Source organism: Colias croceus, chromosome 2, assembly GCF_905220415.1.
Source record: "Colias croceus chromosome 2, ilColCroc2.1".
NCBI classification, from domain to species: Eukaryota; Metazoa; Arthropoda; class Insecta; order Lepidoptera; family Pieridae; genus Colias; species Colias croceus.
Window position 1 is genome coordinate 9,054,768 of NC_059538.1, and position 10,385 is coordinate 9,065,152.

The 10,385-nt window shown below is 36.2% G+C and overlaps 1 protein-coding gene across 1 annotated transcript; it reads right to left on the reverse strand.

The window, feature by feature from the left end:
• Nucleotides 1–1,034: 1,034 nt before the first annotated feature.
• On the reverse strand, nucleotides 1,035–10,027 carry LOC123703230 (integrator complex subunit 4). The gene is made up of 17 exons (XM_045651168.1): nucleotides 9,775–10,027; nucleotides 9,245–9,577; nucleotides 8,912–9,160; nucleotides 8,592–8,767; nucleotides 8,252–8,444; nucleotides 7,724–7,898; nucleotides 6,681–6,886; nucleotides 6,365–6,487; nucleotides 5,924–6,059; nucleotides 5,445–5,582; nucleotides 4,894–5,053; nucleotides 4,105–4,251; nucleotides 3,304–3,421; nucleotides 3,126–3,225; nucleotides 2,550–2,692; nucleotides 1,667–1,886; nucleotides 1,035–1,294 (listed from the first exon to the last, which is right to left on the reverse strand). The coding sequence occupies exons 1-17, from the start codon at nucleotides 9,826–9,828 to the stop codon at nucleotides 1,095–1,097; spliced, it is 2,871 nt and encodes a 956-aa protein (XP_045507124.1). The 5' UTR covers nucleotides 9,829–10,027; the 3' UTR covers nucleotides 1,035–1,094.
• Nucleotides 10,028–10,385: the final 358 nt, after the last annotated feature.

Here is a 10,385-nt window from a genome sequence, read left to right on the forward strand (position 1 = left end):
TGGCAGTTTTTTTTCAAACTTCTAAAGATACATCCTCTTAAGCTCTTATATATAAAAATGAATCGCAAAATGTGTTGGTATGCGCATAACTCGAGAACGGCTGAACCGATTTCGATAATTCTTTTTTTATTATATTTCTTGAAGTACGAGGATGGATCTTATATAGAGAAAACGTAAACATGTACCACGGGCGAAGCCGGGGCGGACCGCTAGTGTTACAATAAAATTTTAAATTAAAAAAAAAATACTATCCTAATTCACCAAATTCTTCCAAAATAGATTTCGCTTATACATTTCGAAGAATTCTACATTTTTTTTTTTCAATAATTTAATCTATATACTAAATAGGCGTTTGGTAGATTTCGATGCGGCAGTTCGTACGGTCCGGCACAGCTCCGCTAGAGATCAACACTATTGAAACGTTTTCAGTTTACAAATTACTGTCCACCATTAGAAATAAAACCAGACTTAAAATACATACATTTTACTTATATTTTACACATTTCAATTTTCCTTTTATATTACGAGATATACTTACTTTTAAATATCTATATTCTATATAATGCCGCGTTTGATAGATTTTCGACACAGAGCAAGTAATATATGGTTTTCGATGAGAGTATGACAGTAGCTTCGACTTGTACGGGTCGGCACAGCTAGAGATCAACACTATTGTAACCTTATTGTAACATTTTCATTTTAGAAATTACTATCCACCAGTAGAAATAAAACCAAATTCTTTGAAAGTCGATTTCACTTATATTTATTTTACACATTTCGAGTTATACTTTTAAACAATTAAATCTATATGCTAAATGCCGCGTTTGATAGGTTTGGGTGCGACAGTGACTCGTACAGGCCGGCACAGTTCCACTAAAGGCGCGGCTTCACGGCTCGAGCCCTCTTCCACCGCGAGACAAACTGATATATCCACACCACATGGCTCCATCCACACTCTGCGTCCGTGAGGGATTAGTACTTTTGTAATTCATTTACAAATTACTGTCCAACGTTAGAAATAAAACCAAACACTAAAAATCGATTTCTCATATTTATTTTACTCATTTCGAGTTATGGTTTTAAATATCTATATACTAAATGCCGCGTTTGATAGGTTTTGGTGCGACAGTAACTCGTACAGGCCGGCACAGTTCCACTAAAGGCGCGGCTTCACGACTCGAGCCCTCTTCCACCGCGAGACAAACTGATATATCCACACCACACGGTTCCGTCCACACTCCGTGAGAGATTAGCACTTTTGTGAGGAGACGCACGTTTTCTGTACCGTCGTCATCTGAAAAATATTCAATCACTATAGTTGATGATCTTTTTCTGTTTTTTTTTTATTAGTTGTAATATATATAATAACTACAAATGGATAGGTACCTATAACTAATTTAAGATAATGTACCTCCGTGATTTCAAGACTATAAGCAGCCTTCTAAGACGATTATTATATTACATAAATGATAAAGTATAAACCATTTAACAAATACAGTCCCAAGAAAATATGAACGGCTTCACGCGACAACGATTTAATTTTTTTATTATTATTTTAATGCTCTAAAATTTTGCAATGCAACTAAACAAATTAAAAACTTTAACGATATTTTTAAAGAGTGAAGGTGCAGTCGAGAGCCAATAAACGACATTCCATAATACGTACTTGTATTCTGATGGTCAAGCGGCCTCAAATGGTCTCTAGGCGGCACGAGGGCATGTACCCGTCTATCGGGATAGGCCACACGAATACGAATAGCGCTCGGGTCCTTAACTCTCAGTACTTCAGCTTCAAAGGCCACGCCCGTAATGAGTCCCGCGCAGAAACGCAGCACCGTGTCGTTATCTGTGGCAGGTTCTATTATTGTCGCTGTGCACATTCTTATCTGGAACAAAAAATATAAGAAAAATAAGGAAATTGATACTTGTAACCATTTTAATGAACTTTATTTATGTAGTAATTTAAATCTGTGCACACATAAATAACATTGTAAACATATAATTTTGGCAATCTGGCATTTTAAGCTATTGCATAGCTTCTATCGCGGGCCTTGAGCGCGGGGACCGAATCGAGAAATTCCGTAACGAAAAAACCTCACGCTCCCCACTCCGACGGGCGGAGGTGTGGCTTGAAGGCATAGCATGCAATAGCTTTACCGCGGCAGTCCCCGAATGCCACACGTCGTTCTTTATAATAATTAACATAACCTGTGACATTTCATATTGTCTATGGTACCCATAATCTTTACACTTGAGGTTGTACATTATTAATCTGTGCGCATTATACATTATCTATAGCACAAGCTGCATACCCAAGAAGCTTATATCTAATACACTGGAGATTGCACTATGAACGTTGACTTGTCACGGGAAGGTATAACCTTGAATGACGCCTGGTTGTTTTTTGTCCCTTTCACACCTAACTTGGCAAGTTGGTGTGAAAGGTATGAAGGAATAACCAGGCGTCATTCAAGGTCATACCTTCCCGTGACAAGTCAACGTTCATAGTGCAATCTCCAGTGTATTAGATATAAGCTTCTTGGGTATACCTTAAGATTAGGTCTCGGCACGACAGGCGGCGGTGCGGCGAGCAGCAGCGGCAGTAGCGCTCGCGCGAGCGCGGCCGGCTTGTGCTCGCCGCTCGCTGACAGCTGCTGGAACACCGCTATCGTGAACGGCTCCGGCTCCATGCCTGTGGGAGAAATGTTACATTTGTCATAAGAAATATATAAATCACAAAAAAATCATATCATTTATTTGTGAAAATTATATTTTTTTACGGATAAGTGTTAACGACTTGACTATACTATACTTATAGATACTATAGATACGTTAGTAAAGAGAAGAACTACAAGCTGATAAGAAAATTGTACGGTGTTGGCTTCATAGAGAGTCACTAGAGTTACTTCAAATGTACAAAAATCGAATTCAAATTCAGCAGGAAATATGAATATAGTAATTACTAATTATAATTTCCTATCTAAAAAAATGATTAATTTTATTAATTTAATAACTAATTTAAAATCAACGCTTATATCTATCTAATCTGTATTAAATAACTATAAAACTTTATTAATTTCAAAATGATTTACAAGCCATTCTAAAAAAAAGACGTAATAACTCACCAGCTGAAGCCAAAAGCCGATCCAGCAGTTCAGCATGATGCGTCAACGCAGCGGCCGCAGTGAGCGCCGCGGCACTGCCCCCCGCAGGCCCCGCCCCCGCCTGTGTAAGCCCCACCCCCATCGCACCAGGCACCGCCCCTATAGCGTTAGGCCCCGCCCCAGTCGCATTAGGCCCCACCCCCGCAACCGCTGCGTTCTCAACAGCAGCGATTAGTTTCGCAGCGGACACACGCAGCGCCAATTGCCATACGCATGCGCTTTCTTGTTCGGACACTCCGCTGAATTGGTGTTGCAATCTGTGAAGAAAGGTTTCACTTGTTATGAAAAAGTAAATTGAAATGCAATCAATCATCAATATTAATTCAATATTGTACTACAAAACACAACTGACGCCTTTATATTATGATTCTTTAAAGTGTAAGGCCTATATTAAATTATACATTATAACTTACGTTTTGTGTGCTTTTGCGTTTTAGTGACGTATTTTATGCATTTAAACATTATGAATAAAGACGTGGAAGATGTGAAACTTCGTAATGAGGAAATTAACACATTCAGTCCCGCTCTGTCTCTTTCTATTCCCTCCCCGGGAGCATTAAACATTTAACGCAATTTTGTTGGAAGCTGCATAAGAAGTTTCAGTTCAAAAATACACGATGTTATAAAAGACGAAAGAGCGGTTAAACAAGCGCCATAAGGGAATAACAAATAATAATTAATTATAATATAAATAACTAGCGGTCCGTTCCGGCTTCGCCCGTGGTACATATTTCGAAATAAAAGGTAGCCTATGTTCTTTCTAAAGGTCTAAAGATTGTCTGTGCCAAATTTCATCAAAATAGGTCCAGTAGTTTATGAGCCTATTCATTACAATCAAATAAACAAAGATTTTCTCTTTATAATATTAGTGTATAGATAATAACAAAATATAATATAAATAATAATTAATTATATCAAATAATAGTAATGTATAGATCACCTCAAGCAGTCGGTGGAGAGCTGCAGCAGCGCGTGTTGGTGCGGCGCGGGCGCACGAGCCAACGCTGAGTGCAGCGCCAGCACGCAGCGCGCGAACAGCGCCGTGAACTGCGCCGCGCCGCACACTAGCGGCTCCATCTCCGCTAGCCTGCACACGTTAGCATTTGTATTGAGTACTTGTAACTTGGTGTATATAATATATTTTTTTTTGGTGTATATGTGATATATTTTTTTTTTTGTAAAGAGTTTATGTATTTTTTAATTTCATCAAATTTTTGGCTGAAGTGATACTTGCATAGTATAGAATTGTTATAATATTCAGGTATATAACTTGTATCAACGGATGGATAAATGTCTCCTGTAACACAGGACATTTCCTAGCATAGGAGACATTGTTCAAATATTGCAATTAATTATTGTACCTACGGTTTATGTTTTACTTATACATATGTAAGTTATCCCATAATTGCATGTACATATATATTTTTTGTTGTCAAATAAATAATTTACTATTATAATTTACCATTTATCAAATTGTTAAATAAATAACCATTTTGCATTATTCGCAGTTGGAATACTGCCCGACTTTTTCTGCATATATGTGGGTAGATAGTAAACTAATTTTATATAAGATTACGTATACAATGTGTGGTGTTTGGATGTAAACAACTAATGCGACTACACATGAACTAAAACTTCGCACAATGGAGAAACGTCCTACTGTATGGCACTGTTAAAGTCAGGTAATTGCCCGACTAACGTAAACGTGACATCACATCATGCGACATACTTATTGAGCTGCTCCTCAGCGGAGTGCAGCATCTTCATGCGCACGGCGGTGGACAGCGTCGCGTTGTCGATGTGCTGCAGCACCGTGTCGAAGAACTTGCGCACTGCTGTGTCGTCCATTGCTGTCTCGCTTTTCTCGTTGCGCGAGTATTGGTTGTCGCCTATTTGAGAAAGAATCTTTAAGTTTTACGAAAAAACTGAATCTTTTATTTGTTTGACGTTAATTTGAGTAATTATGTATCTTACTTGAAAGTTATGTGTTTTTTTTTGTAACTGTAAAACAACGACACGCTTCGGTGACAAATAGAAGCAATAAAAAACGTTTCTTAGAAATCTACTAAATTATTTTGTTTTGTCGGCTTTTCCGTAGATTTTTGTGTGTGTGTGTGTGTACAAATAAAACTTCGATAATCGCATGTGCGTGAACACATTGTGTAGTATTGTAGTCAAACCTATGGAAAAAAATTTTTTGAGATACCATCCTCCCATCATAAATGTTATACCATATATTTATGTCATTTAATTATAATATTACTTTAAACTCATAATTACCAATAGGCAGCGGCGGCACAAGATGCGGCATGGTATCCCGCAAGTACGTGTAATGTTTGACCGTGTGCTCTTCGAAGAGTGGCAGCATGGTCGTGCAGTGTTGAGCCGCGTTGAACACCAAGATTAATACACACATATCTGTTTTTTTGTTGAGGAAAATTAAAAAAACAATGGAAGTAGAATTTAAGTAATTTATATAGCAAGGACCTCGTTTTCTTACTATAGGTAAAGGGCTAACACGCAAATTTATGTAAAAATTAGTTTAAGATTTTTTTACAGATATTATAAAGATAAAGAGGAGGTATAAAATATTGGAAATACACTACTTATATAAACGATGAGCAAAATAATAGTCAATAAGTAAAAAACGAAAAAAAAAAACATTTCCTGGTTTTTTTGCAAGTGAAAAAGTAATATAATAATTATGGTGAATTCCAAATATGAACGTAAATAACATTTTTTTTATGTAAAAAGGATACAAGACGGATCTTCGACGTCAGGTTCCGGCATATCGAAGAAAGGGTGCACGCCCAACAGTCTGGTGGTGAGCGGCAGTACTAGGGTCGCGTGCTTGCTGCCCATGCGTTGTACGCAACGGAACGTTGAGCGTTTATCCTATTATTTTTTTTTTATTAATTGCTTTTAAAGTCAAGTTCTTTGTTTTAAGTAGTTTTTAATAATACAGAAACACGAAGTCGGATTCTGCATTGTGTTGATTTAATATCATGAAAAATGTATGTTTACTTTTCAAAATATTTTAAAAACATAAATAAAATTAAAAAAAATCTTTTGACCAGTATCTTTTCGATCTGAATGACTACTTAAATTATATAGTCAAATATTATTTTGGTGAATGTGAAAATGTTTGTTTCTCTATCCTAAATATTCTATGTACATTTTTTTTAATACAGATGTCTTACCTGAGGGTACCTCTTGAGATTTTCTAGAATTTTGTCAATGCACATTTCAAGACAAGTCTTCGATGCAACTGTGCATGAACCAAGCATTCTGTGTAAACCCTCTCTTACATCCATAGAGTAATCCTAAAAAATTGTCTTTGGTTAATAAATAGTAAAAAAAAATGAATAATGTTTTTTGCAATCTTTGTAATAAAATAAAACATTTATATTGACTTCATTTAAATTTTCAAATATATTATATGAATTATAAAAAAAAAAAACAGTTAAATTTAAAGAATCTTATTTGATTTCCTGAAACAAGCATGAAGATAATTACCTCCAAAGCACCCAATATTGTTTCCAATTGATCTTCCCGTAATACTATATGGTGAGATATTTTAGTCAAACTGTCTATGGCTCTAAGGCGAACATCTTCAATTTCATCGTTGAACATATCCACAAGAAAATCGAGCGATGTTGTCGCAAATATGGTATTTTCCAACGACAGCTCACATACTGCTTCTACGGCGGCTGTGCGTACCTCTGAAAAAAAAATATTAATAGAGAAAATTTTTAATACAGTCATGAGCGATGGCAATACCGTCACGTCATGGAGTAAGGCGAAGATTTTAGTATCTTTGAATCTTGCCAAAGAAGTTTCACTTCTGACCCGTGTGCTCTGCTGCACTATATTTGGTCTTAGTAAATTCTTAATTTTTACTTTTTAGCTCTGCAATTAGAATTAAATATAATTCTTCTAGGCAAGGCGACATTGCTTATATGAGCAGAATCTAAATAGAATATGATATTGAAAAGTTTGTTTTTGACACTCGGAAACTATCTTTTCTTTACTATCATTTCACACACGCTCTTTTTTTTTAAAAAAAAGCAGGTAACCTAGCATTTGGGTCACCTAACGAGGCGATCAACACCGTCCATGGATGGTTTATTTCTCCATTTTGAGTAACTCTGACAATGACATCCTATAAATATCTAAATATTGGACGCAAATACGGCTAGGCCTATAATAATACGCAACGTCTGTTCGCGGTTCTACAGAACAACGTCTATGGATAAAACTGAAAAATTAAGATTTTTTTCTACGTATTTTTCCAGGATAAAAAGTATCCTATTTTACGCCCAGGATAATAATAATTATACCAAGTTTCATCGAAATCGAACCGTTAGTTTTCACGTGATGTCTTCACATACAGACAGATAGACAGACAGACAAAAATTTTTTTAATCACATATTTGGGTTTGGTATCAATCCAGTAGCACCCCCTGCGATTTATTTTTTCAATATTTTCAATGTACAGAATTGACCCTTCTACAGATTTATTATATGTATAGAATAGATAACCACTCGTCCACACTGACCCATGTACTCGTCCTCCAGGCCGTGCACGAAGGCGCCCGCCGCGCCGCCGGGCAGCAGCTGCACGGTGGCCTGCTCGAGCAGCTGGCCGGGCGCGTCGTCCGCCCAGCGCCGCCCGCTCGCCCACGCGCCCGAACGCACTAGCTCTGCGCCGCGCTCGTGCGCGGTCTTCTTTTTCTGTTATATACAACAGTTTTGCTTGTTGTTATTTTGTTTTAAATTATCGAAAATGGAGAATAGAGTACGCAAACGGGCGCCTGATCGTAAGCAAGTCCACCGCCCATATTCATCTACAGGGGTTTCTGCAGGTGCATTGCCAACTTTTTGAGATAGAGGTACACTCTCTAATGCAAAAGAAAAATAAGATAGTAAATTTGTCAAGATTGGAATTAATTTCTAAAGAAATACAATTCAAATTTCATATCTGTAACTTTTAGAATTTTCACACTGTTAATGATGAAATCGGTATAAATTATTAAAAAAAGGTATTTATTTAGTGACATGGACTGATATATTCACAACAAACATACCTTCATATTACTCATCAATTGTTTATCCAGGGTCTGCAGCAAGAATCGATCTGACACGGACTTTGTAGTACCCAACAGTGTACAAGCCAGAGCGCGTACTTGCATGCACAGATCATTAACGGCTGAACAGATTTTTATGAAGGCGTCATCTACTAGACGCATTGTCGTTTCACCGTCTTGAAGAGTGACAGTGCTGAAATAATAGATTTAAATTTATTCCTTTTATTGCCATTGAAGAATATTAATTTTAAAAAATATATTCAGTCAGATTTTTTCAAGCAAATTGTTTAATTATATTTTTATTAAGATTGTGACTATAAATAATAAAAATTATTCGCACTTCTCTGGATATTTATTTCCAAGCAGCCAGACCAATTTGAGAGCTACTTCTCTCACAATTTCATAATCATCAGATAAAGCTGTGCAAACATGTTCATAGATTTGTGCGCTAAGTGTTAATCCACGTCCATGTAGTGTTAGCAGTGATTGAAAGGCTTCACAGCGTACTCTTGCATCCTGAAATATAAAGAAATAGCTAGTAAGAGCAAAATTCTGCAACGCTTTGTGTTAGTTATATTATTACAATAATCAGTTTACTTATTCAGAGATAAAATTAAAAACAGTAAATTTTTTGTTTTAATTCAAAAATAACAATCTTACCTCAGCATTGCTATAATCACTAAGTAGTTTAACAATAATATCAGCCTCTGCAATCATTTCTGCCGTTCTATCAATTTCTGGGCATATTGGATACAGTTCACTGATGAGCTGCAAGCATCTACACTTCACCTGGTGACTTGTATCCTTTAGATTGTCTCTGGCCACACCTACCAAGCGTGTCATAAGAATTTTGTCCTCGGATAATTTGTTCCCCAGCTTAAGGAGGGTGGCAATCCCTTGAGCAATAACCTGAATTAAATAAAATATTTAATAATAATATAAATTTTCTAAATTGTAATTAATATCTATTATTCAATGAGGAATAAAAAATACCTTGTGAGATGTTTCATTTTTTATTAAATGAGTGGTTTCTTCAATCAAGTGATTTAAGTTTGCTCCAGGGCATTCCAATCCAATATCACAAAACAACCACAATATTTTCACCCTGACAACTGATTCTTCCTCTGACTGAAAGTGCTCAGACAGCTTTTTGATAGCTTCTTCCACATCTGATTCTTGAAACTGTAGGCAGTCTGAGATTCTCAATAATAACTGCAATGCTTCATCACTTGACTTGCACTTTTCCAACAAGCCAACAAATGCTGCAGCTGAACTGCCTATCAGTGGTTTCTTAGCCAGATGAAGTTTCTTTGAAGTTGGTCCATCCTAAAAAATAGTGTATTCAAGTTTTGATTGTTTTTGGGTATTCCATAAGTTAAGTTACAATTTATACGGATTTTATGTGACTTATCTTAGTGGATATTTACTCTAGCTTTCATAGTTTAGCTTATGAAAGGTTCTAACGTTATACCCTTAGGTCATAGGAACTACTAAAAAGAATAACACATAAAGAAAGTGCATACCTGAAAGGATTTATTATATTCTGCTAATGCCCTTTTCTTCAACACCGCTGCCATTATGTATTTAAATTTAAATCAAAAGAAAGGAAATTCAATCTGCACTTTCGATATTCAATTATTGAAGCATAAACACCTCTAATAACACATTAATATTATGAATTATGAACACAAACAACACAGAGCAAGTAATATATCAAACAAAATAAGATTGCGCTTTTATAACCAACGTTGACAGCTCACAGCGGCTGTGACAGCGGCCAGCGACCCGTCCCCCGATTCACAAATGACATGTGACATCACAGAGCAAGTAATATATGTGACATACCTATGATATCACATCAAGAAGCTTATATCTAATACACTGGAGATTTCGGTATGAACATTGACGTGTAACAAGAAAATATTGCCCAGTTCATGTTTTTTATCACTTTCACACCTAACTTGGTATTGCCACTGTTAATACGAAGTTTTCCCAAGGCTACTATGTATGCTGTAATATTCTGTGCAAAAGGTTAGTTTTTGTACATGAGTTTGTTGATAAATTGCCAACAACGTCATTCAGAAGCATTGTTGGATGAGACAATTATTATTTATGCTAAATAAACTAAGTATCT

What these genes read in the sequence shown, in the direction of transcription:
- LOC123703230 (XM_045651168.1), bottom strand. Translation starts at nt 9,828, where the DNA reads ATGGCAGCGGTGTTGAAGAAAAGGGCATTAGCAGAATATAATAAATCC. An exon ending in AAAATGAAACATCTCACAAG is followed by an intron (nt 9,161 to 9,244) that starts GTATTTTTTATT and finishes TATTTAATTCAG; the next exon opens with GTTATTGCTCAAGGGATTGC. An exon ending in GCTGAGGAGCAGCTCAATAA is followed by an intron (nt 4,252 to 4,893) that starts GTATGTCGCATG and finishes TAACGTGTGCAG; the next exon opens with GCTAGCGGAGATGGAGCCGC.